The 20,240-nt window shown below is 42.7% G+C and overlaps 1 protein-coding gene across 1 annotated transcript in view; it reads right to left on the bottom strand.

Annotated features, from left to right (window-relative positions):
* arvcfb (ARVCF delta catenin family member b) overlaps positions 1–20,240 on the bottom strand; it is a 116,819-nt gene that overhangs the window by 79,385 nt on the left and 17,194 nt on the right. Inside the window, exon 2 of the mRNA XM_073467065.1 lies at positions 5,094–5,252. Coding sequence (XP_073323166.1) covers positions 5,094–5,252 — 159 coding nt within the window. The remainder of the gene's footprint in view (positions 1–5,093; positions 5,253–20,240) is intronic.

A 20,240-nucleotide genomic window follows, 5' to 3' on the forward strand; every position in this document is an offset into this window, starting at 1 on the left:
TCTAGCGAGGTTCATTCCCAGTTGACGAGCGTGGACTGTCACTTTATATTTCTTGGGAAAAAGAAAAAAAAAAGTACTCAGCTCATTCCTGCATCTGATGGGTTTAATTTTGACACCAGCCCTCTTAATTGTAACACACTTTCTTTATTTTCCCATCAATGCCATAATATAGATTTTAATAAGGAGCTGGAAAAGGCATGTAACAATATCAAGAAACCACAACAAAGCATTAACCCTCGCTACAGACGTACGTGCCAAGAGCAAAAACACAAACAACAAATCGGTTGTTCAACATGGCATCCTCATTAACTTGGTTGAAACAAATAGAAATCTTCACTGGCCTTGTTTTCTTGATTACACCCTGACTGTGAGCTACATAACAAAGCCTATTTCAGGAACGCCAAGGTTCATTTCCATGTTCGGAGTAATTACTGAGTAAATTTTGTTTGTTTCTGATGCCAGTCCGCCTTGGCTTTGCACAGTTAAAAATAAAGAGCTCATTTGCTTGATTCACATTAGCTAAAGCATATGTATGACCTTGGAATAACAAGCTCACTTCCATTCTCTTGATTCACAGTCGTAAACCATGACAGAACACAAACTAGACTATTCTGGTGTTCATTTCATAGCCTCAAGGGGACTATAGGGGCAAGAGCTGAATGTTATAGAGATAATGTCAGCATTATAAATGTAATTTATTAAATAACAGTTTAGACTTTGATACGCTTTATTGATTTCCTGAGAGATAACACTACACAATGGAACCTAAGCCTTCCAGATTAAAGATCATTTCAGAATGCTTTTATTCATATCTGCCAATTTCATCACCTTTTATATACCATCATGCTTTTTCCCTGTCAGAGCTGAGAGGAGAGCACGTTGAATGCTACAGCTTCCCAGCCCTGACATACCCAGCTGGCTTGTACTAACACAGCTTTTTAGGCGATTTGCAAGGGCTGCAAAGGGAGCCATCACACAGTTTTCAAACACTCTTTGATGTACGCTCAAGTTCACAAGGCGTTAAACCGTCACGCAAGGGAAAACGGGGGGAGGTGAGGGACCTGCGATTCAAAAGGTGCACTAAAATATGCTGAAGCGAGGTAAACAGGGCTAAAACAGAAATGCTAAAATGGTGGAGACTGCGAGCATTTGCACATGAGAAATACTACAGATTGGTAAGTGTGTGTGTGTGTGTGTGTGTGTGTGTGTGTGTGTGTGTGTGTGTGTGTGTGTGTGTGTGTGTGTGTGTGTGTGTGTGTGTACATGCTTGGACAGTCACGGATGTACCGAAAAGTATTGGAAACAACCACAGGCAGTTAGATACAGGCCTGTGTTAACCAAACTGTTAAAAATGGGGGGAAGGGCAGCAGGCGTCAAACTGTCCACTTTACAGCACTGTCAGAGGTTTCACAACCTCTGCAGCATTCACTTTACTGCAAGCCTTAACGGACACAGTGGCCGGGGGTTAGTGGGAGAAGATGAGGTAGTAATTCGGATTTTTAAGGAGCCCGTTGATTTACTTCCAGCCCACCTCAAGAGCATCTGCGAAGGTGACGCAAGTAGAAATTGCTAGCTTCTCCACGATGCTAGAAAATCTAAGTGGCTAAATGCCTTCGTAAAACATGATGCTAGAGGAACAGGGAGGCAGGCAGGGGGAGGGGAAAACACAGCAGAAGTCACACAGGGTTCGGCATCCTTTACTGGTTCTGTCTCCGGCGGGGTTGGGGTCGAGATGGAGACCGGAGTGGGGGTCCGGGTGGCAGGCCTGGAATCCACTAACAAGTTGTCAGTGACCATCACTGGGTGGTAGGTGCGGCGGGTGATGGTTTTGACCACTTTGGTCACCTGGAGTTGAAGGGATGGATGGGTAGAGCTCTCAGTAGACTATATTAGATTTAATTACTGACTGGAAAATGACACGGCCCTGCACACTTTCAAGCTATATAAATAGAGCTCTGAGCAATTTGAGAAAGGAAAGAGTCTGTTCTTGATGTGCTCCAGTAACTATTTTTAAAAATGACTTTCTGAAGTCAAGAGTCTGTCTGAAGTAAAAGAAAGTAATGCACTCTGAGTAGAAAAGGTGTCTGCTCTTCATTCCGTTCTTCTCAACAGTGACACTTCATTTTTCTCAACAGCTGCAACTCATAAACTATCTACTACCTACTTAAAGTGGGCGTCCCAGTGAGTGCAGAATGGTGAAAGTGCATTTATTTGTTTGTGTGGTCTGCCTCAACTCTCATTAGTTCATATCCAGAGGAGAGAGGAGGAATGCCGCTTTTATTGGCCCAGCTGAGCTCTTCCTCCTACATGACTGGTGTTCCATTCAGAGCGTCTGCCAGCAGGAAAAGGAGGACTGGATGAGGGCCAAGGGAAAGCATGGCATGCTGGGACAGGAGGATGGACGCAGATCTAATTGAGCGCATACATGTGCTCAGATTAAAACACATTCGGGGTCCGGGCCAATTCTCTTTGAGTTGAATAGATTGAAAATGTAAATGCAACCAGCAGTTAATCTGCTATTGAAAGGCCATTTATGGTTGCTTTCCAGCTGTATATGAAAAACGTCCGACGTTAACTGAATTTGTCAGCTGAAATTTATTCTGGCCACCCTGCACAGACGCACACTTGTCTCCAGAGGCTATTTTTTCTGCTCCTCTCCCAGTAATCGAACAAGTAATATTTGATAATAAAACAGCTAGAAACATGTTTACCACAGAAAAACTTTTTTGCCTGCAAATCAGGAAGATAGGAGAAGCTTCCATGTTTCATCTTCCAGCAGTCAGATGGGGGATAACCATCAAGGGAAAGGAGTGTATTACCACTAGACAGTATGGCAAGACTTTGGTTCAAAAGAACAGATAAGCACATAAATAAAACTGTGAGTTGCTGTGAAATGAAGAGGGAGATAGAAAGAGAGAGATGGTGAAAAACAACACATGAAAGTGAGTCAGAGATGCGGGGTAAAAGAAGACAGAGAGGAAGTGAGGAAGACATGTGGAGGGTTTTCTCTGAGGAAACACTTGGATGGGTCTGGGTCCATTTGCCATCGCAGAAACGTTGGACTCCAGAAGTTCACCCTGAACATTAATCTGCATTTCTCCTCAAAGTGACTTAAAAAAAAACAAAAAACAATGCCCGCCGCTCCCAGCAGGGTACAGGCCTTTTAAAGGAGTGTCCTTCCGCTTCCCTTCCTTAGCAGCAAAGCCCTTGATTAGTGTGATGTTATACTGCACATTTGTGTGTGCGATCCCTAAGATGTTCTGTGTATGAATGCATAAAGTAGTGTGAATGTGAGTAAGCGTTTGCAGCCAATCCTCTTGCAGTAAACAGGCTGGAGGGCAATGGGCCCTCCCTGATGAGGGATTAGACCAGGCTTTTTAATTACAGTTTCACAGTCCCTAGAGTAGGAGCTCCACACAGCGCTCTCCACTCTACTGGAAGCCTACAGCAGCGCCAGCTGACTGTAGACATGTTTATGTCCGAATACCAAGCATAATGTTGCAATATAAGCTTATCTTTGAGGGTATGTCTGAAAATACGGAAGCAAAAAGGAAGATTTTCCAACCCCCGCCTCACTCCTAAGATGTCATACATTTTTGCAAATGGAAATCTGGTGGGAATTCCTCTCCGTGCAGAGAGTGATGAATTCAAATTTAAAAGTGAAATGGCAGACTGTCTTCCACAACACAATGAAAAGGCACACACTTACAATTATTCCAAACCCAAACCTTATACCAAGGGGAAGACATTATTGATGCCACTTGAAATCATTTTTCCAAATTCTTCAAAATGGTAGCCAATCACTTAGGGGAGCCAATGTGCAAAATTTATTTAAAATATGGTAATTTATACCATTCAAAAATAAACCCAGCTAACAGAAGGCAAAAAAAAGAGCCAAAATAAGTAACACATTTTAAAAAGTTGAAATTGTAGTTCCTGACACAGGGATTTATGGTGACTCCTCAAGATAATTACAAGATTCTAGTTTCCAATTAAAGATTTTCTATCTTATTTCAACAATCCTATGTATGAGAGGGTATAACATGTTATTGCTGCTGAGCAAATAGTATTTTGTGCCTCCTATAATGTCAATGAGGGATGTTGTAAGAAAAAAATTATAAGAGAGAAATAAAGAGAGAGACAGAGAGAGACAAGATCATGCAAAATAAATAATAAGAAAAAGAATGGGCCTTATCCCAGAAGGTGAAAGCAGCAAGCAGTGATCTAAGAAGTACTTTAGAGTATAGACTGGAGTATTATTTGGCTTGTGATGAAGCAGACTGTGTTGCATACTGCTGCTGCAGCCTGTATGAGCACACATTAAATGGTGGCGTGGTGGGAAAAGCCAGACTGGTATAAAGGTCCACTCACCTTCACGTTAGTTGACAAGTCCTTACAGAAAAACAACAGAACACAGTAGAGGACGAATCAACAAAAGAGCTTTTAAGAAGCACAAAACAAGGAGACCGCAAGGGGAGTCGGCTCATGATAACACAAAAAAATAAACTAAATAAAGCCATGAGAGGGAGATGAAACCACTTTAGGCAGTGGGATTATGGGATTTAGAGTTCTTCAGGGTGGAAGTCTTGGAATGGAGGTACAGTGCCGTGCTGTTTGGAAGCTGTGATCCAAAACCATAATTTGAAGAAATAATGAAATGGATCAAAGGGACTTTTGGGGTGAATTGCAGGTATGTGCTCAATGGGATCTTGTGGCCACAATAATGCTGCTGCTCTGAGGTGTTCTGCTCATGTGTGCAAGTCGGTGACAGGCTGAATATGAGCTCTGCTCAGTAGATTATATAAAGGTTGTCAGTTTTACCTGCAGGTCACAGCTATCCTTCTACGTCTTCTCTTTGCTTCGTAGCATTTCAAAGTTGAACATTTTTAACAGCTAACAGTGAGCATCCAATGTCTTTATGATATAAAAACACTTGGTAATCATCACCACCCTAAAAATACAGTATGCTTAGAGATCAACAAATGTACATATAACTCTTCTTCTGCTATTTATTTAATACATTTCCACAACTCATTGTAAAGAATCAGCGCCATCCTCTTTCTATAGAATGCAACTCAGCTGTAGTGTCTTACCTTGGTTTCTGTGCGCCGTGTGGTGCCGTCATCAGAGGTGACCACTGAGACGTGGGAGGTGGGGGTGCCGGGGTCCTCCTCAATGGTGACCGTCTCCTCCACCACCTCCTGCGGCTCCTGCATCATAGCCAGGGATGTGGCGTTGCTGGGGCTCTGCTCCTGCACAGACGGAGCAAAAGATAAGTCAGGCAATCGGGAGTTAACAGATAAGATTTTCATACTCAGTTGTTACACTGCGTGGAGAAAAGCAGCACAGCATCCAGGTAATCTCACATTAGATATACGACAAGATGCCATTTTAATTGTGCCACTGCAACAACAAATTACATTAGATTCCAGCAGAGAAAAATGGAGCATAAATAAGAATATTGCAAATTAGGGGTATTAAATATAATGCCACCCACAATTTCCAATGCGACACTCAAGCATCAAATCGAGGGATGGAAAGTGTGAAAAACAATACATGAATAATAATGTGTGGAAAATAACAGCAGTAAAATATACTGAGACGAGGAGATGAATGACAAGTGTTTATGATAAAAAGAATAAGCAAACAGGACGTGTGCAGAATGAAAATCACTGCAAAGATGAAAGACTATAATAAAACAAGTGATTTAAAAAGTGGCAATACTTGGAAAATACATCATCATTACACATTATATACTGACTCAATTTTTTCCCAGTAAACAGTATTCAATCCATCCAAGAAGATAATGGACTATGTATGTACAGGACATGCTGTAACAAAGACAAACAAGGCTCTTGGTGCTCCCAATCCAGGCACTGTAAGAGCCACTGGACTGATATTGGACAATTCTGCTCAATTACATTTTTGAACTAGTGCTTATGTTGTCAAAATGACTTCTTACTGCAAAATCTTTACATGGCAAATACAGGATTTTTACCTCCACCAAGAAGGTTACATTTTCAATCATGTCCGTTTGCTTGTTTGGTTGGTTTGTCAGCAGGATTACACAAAAATTACAGGACGGATTTCCAAAAAACTTGGATCAAGGGTGAGTTTTGGGGCGATATAGATACCATTAACTTTTGGTGTAGGTCCGGATCCAAAAATTCCTTATCACCTTTTTAAAAATGCGAGACAGTGGCTTTTTTCAACATTTTTGTTAATTTCTCAGGGAAAAATGCATGGATCATGACAAACTCAAATTTAGGTTGCTGGTATCTATGAGCAGTAGGCGACTTGTTACATTTTAACAGGAGGGATGGCTGAGTAGCATCATGTGAGTGATTTTTACAATGCATGAGACTGTTCTCTGAGTTTCCTCGACCGTAAAGACTAGAAAAGCTGTGCCATGTAATAATAATAAATGTAATAATTCTCAATAATTTATCAGTTATAGGTCCAGATTAAGGCAAAATTTAAAAAAAGGCAAAAGAAACACTAATTTGCCATTGTAATGGCAAATAAATTATGGTTCAGGCTATGTAAATAAACCACTTGTTGAAGCAAAGGAAAAATCATGGGTATGGTAAAACAAATCCAGTTTACTGGGTTAAAAGTGGGACACAATACAGGCTCATCGAACACCCTGATCCCAACATCCTTAATTTTTACATCGCTGTGTAGCAAAACTATGTTTCACAAAACATAGCCTGAAGCAGCACTTGAAAATGATACATCTGTAAGCATACCAGCCCTTGACAATGCCTTAAGAGTATACAAGAAAAAAAATAGGCAGATAAAGTTTTCTAGTTTGTTTCTAGCCCTGACAGTCCATGATTTATTTGGCCCTGATATTATATCCAAACACTGCAATGCAGCGTAGCTAGCAACTCCTCACCTCTTGAGACTTCAAATTGAGTTAAAACTTCTTTCAAGGCAAGAAAAAGCCCGGAGGAATGTTTGTGATTCATATTTCATTGGGAGGCCATGGATTTGAAGACAAAGTGTCCATGGGGTAAGGATGAAAGTTAGTCCCTCATACCCCCACCTGACCCTGTGTGAATGCATGAGAAAATAGTGCATCCCGCTGCATTTCCTGCTGATGGAGAATGATATGAAGTCAGTGGTTGGAGGTGCAACGCCCTGGCGTGGTCCGCTGCTGTGCATGAGTGTGACAAAATTACAGCTCTCGTGATGGAGAGGGGAAGGAAGGCATTTGAGGCAATCATTGATAACCAAAACAGCATGGAGCAGAGAGAGGGAGAGGAAATCGAAAGTAATGGAGAGGGCGGAGAGGGAGAGAGCTGGAGTGGGACCGTGTATTGCAAACTAGAGTGTTTTCTTTTAAAGGGGAAAAAGAGGAAGCATGGAGTTGTATTCTTGCTCCTACACACTTATTCCAGATAGCTTGTTTTCAGGGTGTTTGGCATGCCATTACTATTGGTCGATCTTCCTTTAATTGCATGGGAGTAACATCATTTTATCCATAAATGTGACAAAACACCAACCAATTTATATTCAATGGGCAGTTTTTTAACTGGCCCCAATTAATCTTAATCGCAAAATGCAAGATCAAAGCCATGAAAAACAAAAAATCTCCCCCAGTGCCCTCCTCTTTAATCTTGAACTATTTGCAAATTCATCTCACATAGAAAAACGGTAAAACCAACTGGACCAAGCAGACTGTTTTCGTCTGACCAATTATACCAAGCTGGAGGGAGAGAGCGTGAAGGCCAAGGAGAGAGCAAGAGGAAAAGTTTTCATGTTGTTCTCCATTGTGTTTTGTTGAAGCACTACAAGCTACGCCTGATGGAGGGAGACTGCTTGTTTTCTTCACGTCTTGGAAGGCACTAACAAGTGAACAGTTCTCCATTGATTGGCCAACTCCTCTCAGGCTTCAAAGCCTCACACGGTCCTCATTGATCTCCCCTTCTTCTAGCTGATCAGTCAAAAGTTTGCACTTTTTATGTTGAGGATCTTTTCCCCTATTCCCACAACCCTCCAGTCTCCACGTCCCTGCTGGGAATAAGATCTGGGCCCTTGTTTTGGGTATATGCATAACGTCCTACAGCATCACAAGGCACACGAAACTTTCTCAATTTACCTGCGGCACTCTAACTGAGAGTCAATTAGTACTCTGAACTGAGCTGAATTTGGTCATTAGACTTGGGGAAAGGTTCCATTATTAGGGTTAATGACTGGGAAGGCTATGTTCTGCATAGAAAGAGACACATTTATTTACACACAACCACTGCTGAGCTGAGGAAAATATATTTTTTACAATTGACCTCAGGTGAAACAGCACCGCACTGCTGGGAAGGGCCTTCTAATGGTATTCAGAAAAGGTCAGTGCTGATTAGTTGCCTCCAATCAACATCGTTGTTATGTTCAATTATTAAGGTAAATTACACCCAATGGCACTATGGATAAAACCTTAGTTACAAAGTCTGGGTGTGTACATTACTAATTGAAAGATATGCAATGTTTGAATCCAATATGCAAGTGAATTAAAGATCAAATTAACAAACAAAATAGGGCCTTGTTTAGACACAGAAATGCAACTCATAAATTGCTAATGAAATTAACAATTAACAAAATTCCTACGATGTTTCATCCTTTGAAGGCTCATTGGGTTAACCTGGAGGAGACACTGTCAAAACTGCTACATGTAATAAAAGCGGCATCGTTGTACACTAGTTTAAAAAATAGTGGTCAGAGAGGAAGCAGGGTTCCTTAGAGGCTCACTGACAAACTGGCGTCTTGATCCAAGCTTAATGGGGTGTCTCCCGTTCACTTTCCCTTTTTACTCCCTCTCGTTTCTGCGAGCACTAAGGGAGAGAGTAGAGTTGAACTCGACATTACAGCCCCTGAATAAATGATTAAAAGCCGTCTGGCCATGGGCTAGAACGGCTGTCTACCGGTCCCAAGGGAATACGAAGCGGATCCCGAGTTGAGGAGACTCAGGAAAGCATACCCTTTAGTCAAGGGCAGAAGAAGTGGAGCACAGTGAGTTAATGGCTGACCTCAGCGAGATGAACGATAAAGTGTCAGAAGGGTACAAGAGAGAATGTGGTAAGGGATAGGGAGGAAGCTCAAGCACATGCAAATCTTGTGGAAGTGGTTTGTATTAGCCAGTGGAATAATGGAAACCTCATCAAGGTTGGATGAGTGAGCTTATGATCGGACGGTTGAAGGCTGAAATTCCCAATCAGCTAAATGGCAAATGGACTACATTTATACAGCGCACTTGTAGTCTGCCAACTACTCAAAGTACTCTATAACACATGCCACATTCACCCATTCACACACACACATTCATACACTGATGGCAGAGGCAGCCATGCAAGGTGCCAACTTGCTCATTGGGCGCGATACAGCACTTTCTATCCATGGCGCCCCATGAGATTTCTATGCTCAGCCATTCATACATCCGCTCACTCACACACAGATGGAACAACCACCGGGAGCAATATGGGGTTCAGTTTCTTGGGCAAGAAACTGAACAACTGATCAAACATGTTTGATCCCCGTAGCTGGGGATCAAACTTTCGATTTTCCAATTAGTGGATGACTTGGTCTACCTCCTGAGCCACAGCTGGGAAGGGCCTCTTACAGCCCAAAACTACCTGAGGATCCCTTGAACAGTGTGTCAACGCACCTGTTCCCCTGGAAAAAAGTATGGCTGTGTTCAACAGCATGCCATTAAAATGTGAAAGTGTGAGTCAGCAAGAGTCAAACCTGGATAAAGAGGATAAAAGCATATTAAGAGAACCTGGAACAGAATACAAAAAACAAGCTTTTATAAACCCTGGAACGCCTATCTGTTAAGGATCAGGTTTATCCAGACAAAAATACACCTTCAAGTTCTTGAGCCTGAGTAAATAACACAGCAACAATAATGTTTGTGTCCCTGCCTAAAAAGCCCTGCCAAGAGCTAGACCCTACTTCTGATGAGGAGAAAAGACCTTGTGAGAGCTTTGCCAGTTAAATCACTTCTGTACAGCCAGTGGTAGCGAAGGGCCTGAGGCGTCAAACAAACAGGGATTTGGCTCTGAAGAAGGCCTAGGGATTTGTACAACCTGCACTTTATACAGTCCAGTGTGGTAGGCGTTGACTCGTAGAATGAGGAAGACCTCAACCTTCTGATAGGTGTCTAGACAGTGAAGACTATTACGCTGTCTAACTCCTCAATAGCTGAGGCTTGAAGTGGGCTTGTGCTTGAACTATAATAAGGAAAGAACATTTTATAGCAACACCACATTAAACTACATTAAAGCATTGTGTATATCAGGCCAACAAAGGGAAGAGGTTTAAAAACTCGTGCTCTTCTATAACTCAACAATGTACAACACGATCAATGCCTCCAAAAAGCAATACCTTTGAAAAGAGCCCTTGAGCAATCTCCTGTGGAGTATATTTCATTACAATAAATCATGCAGGGACATACGGCTCCTTAAAAGCGACTAATCTGAACCGTAATGGATTGCTGTGCTGCGAAAAGAAAAGAAGGAGGAGGAGGAGAATACAAAGACGGGAGATGAAGTGATACAGCCGTGTCAATTAGCGGCGGCCTGCTATCTGCCATCAATCCACACCCATTCATCATCTGTGTTCAATAAGCTGCTCAGTGTTGTCTGAGGATGGAGAGATAGGGTAAAATGATGGAAAAGGAGAGTGTACGCAGATAAGGGGCTTTCCTTCACCCCAGAGAGAATCACAACAAGAAAACTTCAGTTGGAGTTCAGAGACTGAGTCATACTCAACAGTAGGTGTCCAAGGTGTATAGTACAAGTAGTACACACCTTTTATTGATGCTCAAGTGGAAGTAAAAACAGCTAAACGTGGGGGAAATACAGTGTGAGGGCTAAATGCTTTGAGTGTTCCTGACTGAAATGTGTCTGAAGCAGTGAGTATAAAAATATCTTGATCAGATTCATACACCTTTCAGATTTTAGACTATATTTTACATAAGCTAAGTTTTTAAATTGACACGACACATTGGTGAGATTGGCAGGAGTGGGGCATCCTGTTGTCGCAATTGAATATAATCACTGTGGGCCTCAGTTCAATTCTAGCGGCTCCCCTTAATGTAGTTGTATGTCCTACCCCTCTCTTGATACCATTGTTTCCTGTCTGTGTCTACACAGTCACTGTCTTATAAAAACACAATGCCCCAAAAATGACAAATGACTGTTAAAAATATTGATTTATTTACAAACTAACATGAAACTCAACCTCGTTTTGGTATTGGTGCTAAATATCAGCTATTAAATTGGTAAAATTTTCAAATAATTCCCATCCATACAGTAACTAGTTACAATATGATATCCAAGTTTCTGCATCAATATCACAAAAGAGGAAAGTTTTCAAAAGTTTATTGCTGTCAGAACAATGTACTTAAGGTGCCAGCACTCTGCTAAGTCTTTTGCTGCCATGCCTCTCACTTGATGTGAGTGCTGTCACCACACTGCTGCATTAATGCATTTCCCAACATCACCATAAGCTCCAACCCAACCCCAGCATCCACCTGTCCATTCTAGGTCTGAATTCGTCTTGGGAATCACAGTAACTCCCCGTTCCATGCTATGCTGAGTTTGTTGTTTCTTTGTTGCGAGTGGCGAAGTTCAATATCAAAATGTGGCCTTCTATACCTTCGATACAAGGTGGTACATAGTCATTGTTGTCTGTACCAAAAACAGATTAAGGTTTGATACCGAAACAGTAGTAATAGACAGGACCAGGCTTTATGGTGCAATTATGAGCCTTTGTGAAAATATGTTTTAATTGACCTTTAACTTTTAATTTAGTGAATGATTCACAGAGACACAAGAAAGCCAATAATTTACAAGAAATTATTCTTGTTACCAGCATGTTTCTTATTGAGAGTTATTGCAGGTATACATGAGGACACTTTTCCCTCTCACTCCGACACAACCCCTGTGAGCAGAAATTAGATAAGTATGTCTCAGTCTGAACACAGTGGGAGGGAGCTTGGGGTTACTCCCAGGTTGAGACAACAGAACCTGTCAGATCGCCACCTGGTCATGCATACCAGCGTGATCAGAGTTACCTTCCACATGCACACACACACACACACGTACTCGACATGCTCAGTCTTAGCCTGACCCCTCTGCAGTGACTAACAGGATTTCACTCCAGAGACATGCCAGCAATCATTACATGGCTCTTACACAATTAATCCTCCAGCAAAGATCGCCTGGCTAACCTTGGGTTGTCCAATTTCCCATCAGCCCCTTCTGTTTCTACCACCTGCCCTCTCGGCAGCTCTCTACAGTGAGGAATCACATGATGAAGTTCAAAAGAGAATGAGAGAGAAAGAGGGAGAGTGTGCGAGCACAGTGCACGAGGGTGACCTGTAAAAAAACAACTGTGAACCATGGCCGTGTGCTCCAAACATCCAGCAAAAGGAAGGCTTGTTTGTGGGATGAAAAAGAGGCAGAAGGGAAGTCAAGTAGAGGAAGGGGAACTAGAGAGGCTTACAATGCATGGCACAGGCCCAAAACAGCATACTCTCCCAGGGTGAAAGAGGAGAATGGGGAGCATTCACTCATATCCAAGGCCAACCAGGCAGGCCTCATCTCAGTTACAGACGGGGCAGAGGTCCCAACTCTCTGGAAAGATTTGTCCAGCTGATCTGGTGTTAGGGTGTGTGGTGAGGATCTTTGTGTATTTGTGCATTTATCTGCATGCTTCCATTTAAAAATCGTTTTAGTCAACTGAGGGGTAAAGCACACACAAACAGGCACACAAACAGGCACACAAACATAACTGTAGGGGAGTGGGCCAAAGCCCTGATGATGCAGCTGGGAATGATGGGACCTTAATCTCTCCTTCTCTAGTGACTGATCCTGGGCCAAATCTGGGCTTCTCTCCCTCTCTCATCTCTTTCACGCTTGGCCTCCTGGTTTCAGACGCCTCCATCATTTCCCACCCCAGTCCTGCCTTTTGTTCCTTTGCACCAGTGCCCAGACAAAACTTGGGTTAGCTAGGCCGCTTGACAGGCTCAGACCCCCAAAGGCAGAGGCCACCTTCGAGCCTCACAACCAAATGCCCAGCCAAAAGAAGAGCCTGCAGCTAAAGCTTGATTGCTTCCCGACGGGGCATCACAACCGAATCTTCACACTGCAAACAGTCTACCTACTGACAGATGGAAACCCAACCTCAACTCGCAGCAACATTTGACAACACCTTAATCTCTGAAAAGGCATATATTCCCCTTTCAAATTGGCAGGGAGATGTTTTGAAACCTTGGGTAATTTCTTACAGATGTTATTATTTATACACTATCCATACAAACACACTTGCACACATGGAGTCACATACCACATATGTTTTCCTCGCAATTCAGAGAGTCTGATTAGGAGTCAAACATGCAGAAAGTCATTCTCAGCATCAAATTTATGTTAGAACGCATCAACTCGAGCAGCAGGAAAATAAGTAAGCTGTGCTGATTTTCAATAAGTAGCCGAAGAGCTAGAGAGGGGGAGGAGGATGATAAATAAAAAATGAAAGGCAGAGAAACCACATGGAGCCTGTAGAGTAAAACTAAAACAATGAGCCTTGCAGAGGGGTCAGCGCTCACGGCCAGGGTTTGATTGTTTGTACAGCGGGAGCGGCCATGAGAGAGCGACAGAGAAAAAGAAGAAATCAGCACTGTGGAGGCAGATTAGTGGTAGCTGGCTGCCGTCAACGGTTAGTGGGTGGCGGTGGGTTTGCTGTGATGGTGTAACTCTGGGTTCCTGGAGGATGGTTGTTTAGAGTGCCCCTCCCCTTAGCCTCTGGATCACTGTCAGCATGATTCTGTCAGAGGACTGGTGACTGGGGGGGCTGAGAGGCAGGCTTTGCCAGAAGCTCAGTTCATGTGAGGTCTACTGGAGATTTAGGGAGTTGGAAAGGGGACATATGTTCCACTTCCTGTCAAGCTACCAGTGCAACACTTATTGTCCCCCTGACACCCTTTCTCCAAAAACTGTCTGCATGTGTAGCCGCAGGGTCTCCCATTTAACAGAAATGTACCCCCCCTTCCTCCATCTCTGGCTTTCTTACTGTCTCTCTTGTGTAGAAAACAGTAAAGCCTGGGGCCCTTATAATGGAGCACTACTAACAGGCTTAGCAGGGTGCTCTTACTGTTTTAGGAAATATACTAAATGTCCTCCTCTGGCACTGTGGTGGTGGGGTTTGTATGGGATTCTCTACAAGAGGAGGGCAGAATGACATCAAAACAGTGCCATATTTCATGTGACAAGCTAAGAGTTCTCAAACTGTTTTATGTCACGAACTCCAGAACAGGCCCTAAGAACTTGTTTGGCATAATTTGTGTGTTTAATGATTTACTTCCCAACTGTATAAACGTCTATACTGCCTAGAGAGGTAGTAGAAGGGAGACTGAGCTTGTGACTGCATTTACTCTAATGCTTTCTCCGGTTGGACATTTTGGAGCAAATTAAACTACTCCTCATTTTGACAGGAAATCCCCATAACCCTCTGAAGGAGCCCAAGAACCCCAAGGCACCTCGACCATCACCAGAACCTCGCTCTGAAAAACCATAGTCGCACACGTAGATAAAACCTCACAGAGCTAATGCAGTCCATCACAATAACTGCGACTGCTTTTCAAATACGCACTCAGTCAAACGTGATTAAGCCGCCTCCGGGGATATTTTTACGGCCTTGTGCCAACCGCCTGGTAAAGGATTAGGCTCATTTTGTGGGCAATGGTGTGGCATCAGAGCCCGAGGCAGAGGACAAACGACGAGAACTGGCCGACGGAGAAATCCCTGCCAATTTACTGCTAACCTTCAACGGGTCATGAGATAAGGTGAGGCTGGATGTATATGTGTCTCATAAAAGCCATTGTGCAGCTGGATAAATCTATCAGGAGGCTTGAGCTACGGCCCAGTTACTTTATTTATTATTCTCGCTCTGTCAGATGAAAAAAAATGTGATATAACATCTACACTGAACTGTTCTGCTCAAAAGGCCTTGTGAATGTGTGTGTCTGTGTGCATGGGTGAGTAGGTAAGTTGGTGTGCGTGGGAGCATACGTTGGGTCAATGCAGTGCCCTCCAAGAACAATGAAAGATATTTTCAAACTGGTATTAAGGTACAGTTAAAAGGTTCCTTTATTGATCATTTTACAACACCTGGGTTGGAAAACGAGTACCTTTATGCTACATCACAGAAAAAAAAAAAAAATTCTAAAAGATTCCTAAAGTTTTAAGTCTGGTGGTATGGCAGCGGATACTTCCATATCTTTTGCCAGATCGCAGCCAGGTGAACAGACTTTTCGCTGGGTTGGATGTTGTCTTTTAGTATCCTTGAGGCTCTATGCAGACATCTCACTTTACCGATGTCACTGATGTTCTGTAGATGGGTAATAATGATGTTCTGGGCGGTTTTAATCATCTGCTGTAGAGCCTTCCTGTCCTGGGCCAAGCACAAACCATGCCAGTTTTTGGTGTTTCCAGTATGGATGTTTTCTATTGCTCCTCTGTAAAAGTTTACCAGAAACTGGCTCTTGAATTTAGCCTTCGGTAGTATATCAATTTCCATAGTGAAACATCAACATTTTTGTCGATCAACTGAATTGCTTCCGCATTAGCATTCCTAACCTTCTGATGCCATTAAAGGCTTTCTTCCAATATTAAATGTTAACTGGATGATAAATAAAAAACTTTCCTCCACCAGACAGTTGTTTCCAGTTAGATAATGATAGAGGACTGAAGCAGTCCTGTACACAAACAGAATCCCTCAGACTCTGAGCAGTTTCAAGCCAGAGCTTAATGTTAAACACTACCACAGATCTGAAATCAGTGGGTCAACCAGAGTACACAGACACCATGACCTCCACATCACTCCAAAACAGAGACAGAGCTCTCTCTCATCTTGCAGTGTTAGAAGTGAAAAACATTGAGTCTGAGTCTGCACAAAGAGTATTTGTTTCATGACAACGTTCATAGTAACAATAAAGTCATGTGAGAGGAACAGCGAGACAAAGCCACATATCTACACCTAACACCTAATATATTCCACTGCCTGTGGAAGAGGTAAACACGGCTAAATTGGATCTGAACAGGATCTGTATTGGTTTGCTGCATATGACACTGTGTTGCAGTTAAGATTTTTAATCAGAAATTAATAGTGCTACAAAAACACAACAGCTCATTTACAAGCTAATGGAAACAAGTCTACCTGATTTCCTCTGAATACTGAGTAGGGGATAAAAATGCACAGACAATAGACAAGGCCCTCGTTCTCCTGCTGTGTGCGTGTGTGTGTGTGTGTGAGCGCGCGCCCATGTGTGTGCGGCTGAACAAGCAAGGGAGTCTTTTAAGCTTACTTTCAAAGCTGCGAGCTGATCATGAATATTTAAAACTAGGCAGATATCTGAAAAATAGTTTTGGTACCATGCTTTTTTTCCCCTGCATGCTAGATAAGCAGTACGTTTCGAGCAAGAGCCATGGTATTAAAATAAATAGCGTCTTTGAAGCTGTGGCTCATTCACAATGAAGTGTCGTTTTCATCCCAAACATTTGTTGGATGAATTAAAAATATCACAAAAACTGCATTTTGAATGATCAGGAGGGCACGCCGGCAAGTATCTATAATGGATGCACAGTCAAGCCTTTTGGCTGGATCCAAACGTACGAGGTGCCTGCTGCACTGCTGCATAAAACGGATGGGTGAGTGGTTGGGTGGGAGTGGAGGGTTTTTTTTCCTTTGTTGTGTGGCGGGTAGGATGGGCTATCTTTGCATCTCACTGTCTAATAGAGCCATTCCTGTGCTCTGAAGAGCTCCCCAAGGTGTTGGATTTGAAAGGGCGTCTCTTTCTTCCACTCAAGTGTTAGCACTTCTCAAATTTTATTTCTGTGTCATGCACTATTCATGCTCTGGGTCTGTGTTGTGTTGCTCTGCAGGTGGTTGGGAGGAAGAGGAGGATGCAGATGAAATATGGATTATCTCCTCTCAGTGTCTGGCTAAGCCCCACTTTGCTGGCACCGCTGCTTTTCAGTGTAGCTCCCCTCCCACTCAGCCAGCCAGCTGCAGGCCTAGCATCTGGCTACTAACCCCCCACCCAGCCTTTAATCAACCAAACATACACACACAAACTTCTCTATCTATCTTCCCCCCTGATGAAACAACCCCCTCCCCCTGCATCAGCTGCTGCTGTTCAGTGCAACAGGAAATGCTGACTTCTGAAGATTTAGGTATCCAGTAAACAGGATCTTGACCCAAAATAGCTGTTAACTGGAAGAGCAGTGATGACAGCCCACAGACTCTACACTGTCCTATTCAGAGATGGGTCAGGGCAGTTTGGATGACAGATATCATCCAAACACTGGTGAAGACATGACTCCCTACAGGAAGGAAATCTCAATCCAACCCTCAAGATCGCTCTGGGACATGAGCCAGAGCTGCTCCTAATCCTCAACCCCCACAGCCCTTTAGTCTGCTACTTACACTATGGATTTACATTAAAGGACAATTCAGATATTTTTTACAACTTGGGTGTTATTTTTTTTTTGCAGCAGGCCATCATTTAGTATATTAGTCATAATAGCAGTGGACTCACCAGATTAGCTGCTGACATCTAGGAATGCGTCAGCAGGAAATACATCTCTCAGACCATCATGCAGGCTTTAAACAACAAAACCTTCAGATCAGCAAAACTTGTATGGAAGAAATTAATGAAGGCCAACAGCAAAAGTATTGCCAAAACTATCCCCAATCGTCTGTCAGGGTTTGCAAACCCATTGTACTTGCTGTAATAGTGCGAACAAACAGTGTTTCTGTGTGATGAGGAAATTATTACTGGGGTTGAGTGAGTACTGCTGAGATGAGTGTCCAGTACAGATAATGTACTTTTTCAGCCAGGTAAAATCTGTTGATAGCCATACTCGTGATGAAGGAAAATCAAAGGAGGAAAGGAGCTGACTGAAGTTTATTCATTCAAGTTTATGAAAAAACTTAGTAGTTTAATAGTTCTCTCACCCTTGTGAGAGAACTAACTTTCTGTGTTTCCTAATAAATAATAAATACAGCCGCTTCTAATCAACACTAATCAATTTCAGGCTTGAATTAACAACATCCGGCTAGTCCTGTCCAGTTCTGGTTAAACCTAGAACACCCAGTTCCAGTTAAAGCTGTGCCCATTCCAAGTATGGATACAGATACAGATAATTTGGTTGATTAAACAGAAACAGATAATGGTGCACTCTCTCATTACCGTCTCATCTCTAATTATCAACAACATTTCAGATGCAGTAACTTACTGTTTTACCTCCAAATGAAATGGTTTAGATAATCTTGCTAATCTGTTCTCTTGTTGTTTATTGTTTATTTTTTTGTTTTTTTTGCCCTGATGTTGTACTTGTGTTCCCAGATCTCAGCAATTACTTTGGTGAAAATTATCAAAATCCTGGCCAAAACTACAAAATTAACACTGAAATTGTAATAAATGGAAATTATCCTTTCGTGTCTCATAATTTCCCCTCTCAAGAAACATTATGTCCTGCAGGAAATGAAGCAGAAGAGAAAGGCGAAGGTGATAGAACTCCATCTTAGAGCTATAAAACCTGTATTGTGCAGAAAAGATTATACACTGCCCATTAGGGGATGACAGTTGTAATAAGGGAAACTTGTGATTCTAACAGTCATATGATGATAATTTGGAGTGAGTAATAAAAACATTACACTATTGCTCATGCTGCTGGGGACCCCCTGGAACCTCCTCGAGGACCTTTGTGGATCCCCAGACTCCTCTTTGTAATAGATCCACAACATAACTACTTTAACCCAGGGGGAACATGGGTAATCTAATAGTAATTATGCAAAGAACAACAGTCATCATCGCACAGTTTAGTGAGTAGTACTTCAGGCTTGTCCAATACCAGAAGAAGTGACTGCAACAGCAGCTGATAGAGCCAATGCGCCTCCCTGTCTACAGCTGTGATTATCAGGAACACTGAGGAGCTTGTGTGTTTTTGTCTCTGTCAGACAGAGGATGTCCGGTGCTTGCCAGCCATCTGATTACCTACAATTCTGATGCTGTGCAGCCACTCCAAATCAGTTTAACCTCATCTCCCACTCTTAATTGAACAAAATACGGGTACTTTCCAGGGTCGATGACCGAGGCGGCTGTTTAGCATCGTTGGTGAAACCTGAAACAAGGAGTACAGTATAGTATGTTACTAACTCTGGTGTATGTGCCTGGAAACATTAGATTTATTTAAGAACTTGTTGTACTTTCCATTTTAAATCATCTGCTAAAGTTCTTCTAAATGACAATCTTAACCTAAATTTTGGACTGGACGAATATCATCTGATAAAAAAGCACTGAAGCTGTTTTTCTACCAAGTCAACGACTGTGGGAACTCTGACTAATGTCCACAGAGTGAGGATAGACAATGTCCTTAACCCTGGGTACTTGTTTATCTTAGTGTAATGGCGAGTGGTGTATTGCTGGCATACCATTATGGGTAAAGTGGGAGCGGGGCAAACTGTATTCAGACAGGAAGGAAACAGTGCTCGTCGCTTTCCTGCTGTCTGCCCACTGTGGAATTCAACCCCACCCTGGTGAGCTGAATCATAAAGAAAGAGGGGCTAAGTTAAACAACAGTGCTATTCTCATTATCACAATTGTGGATGCTTTTGTATGTGAAGAAAAAACAGGAAAAAAATGCAGGAATAGAATGACAATAAGATAATCCATAGTCCCAGTTGTGAGGGAAATAAATCCACTAAAGTCCAAATTCATAGACTGAATTGAACTCTTCACTGCATGGTATGTGCAATGTGTGCTGTCACACTCCTACAGCCTTGACAAACATGTCAACTCTCCTGTAAGAAAGCAAACTTTAACGAGCATGCTCCTGAAACTTTAAGTGTATAGCCAGGGCAGAGGTTTAGTGTGGCTACACCACATCCGGAGGGTTACCTATGCTATTACCTATGCGAGAGCTGGCAGGAACTGCTTTATGTGTGTGCAAATGTCTTGTATGAGCAGCAGAGGCCCATGCACTGGGCCACACAGAGAGAGTGGGGTCCACTCAAGGGGGAGCCGGTCTCTGTCTGAAGGCTTAAAATAGAGTGGAGGGTGTGAGATGACTGCAGCCAGAGCGAGTGTGAGGAGAGCTTTTGTCAGCAGGGGGGGTTTGGGGGGCTGAGGGCGCGCTGCATTCAACAACTCTCACTGCTGTGCAATGAGTTCTGCAGCTTGT

This window comes from Pagrus major, chromosome 5 (genome assembly GCF_040436345.1).
Source record: "Pagrus major chromosome 5, Pma_NU_1.0".
Classification (NCBI taxonomy): Eukaryota; Metazoa; Chordata; class Actinopteri; order Spariformes; family Sparidae; genus Pagrus; species Pagrus major.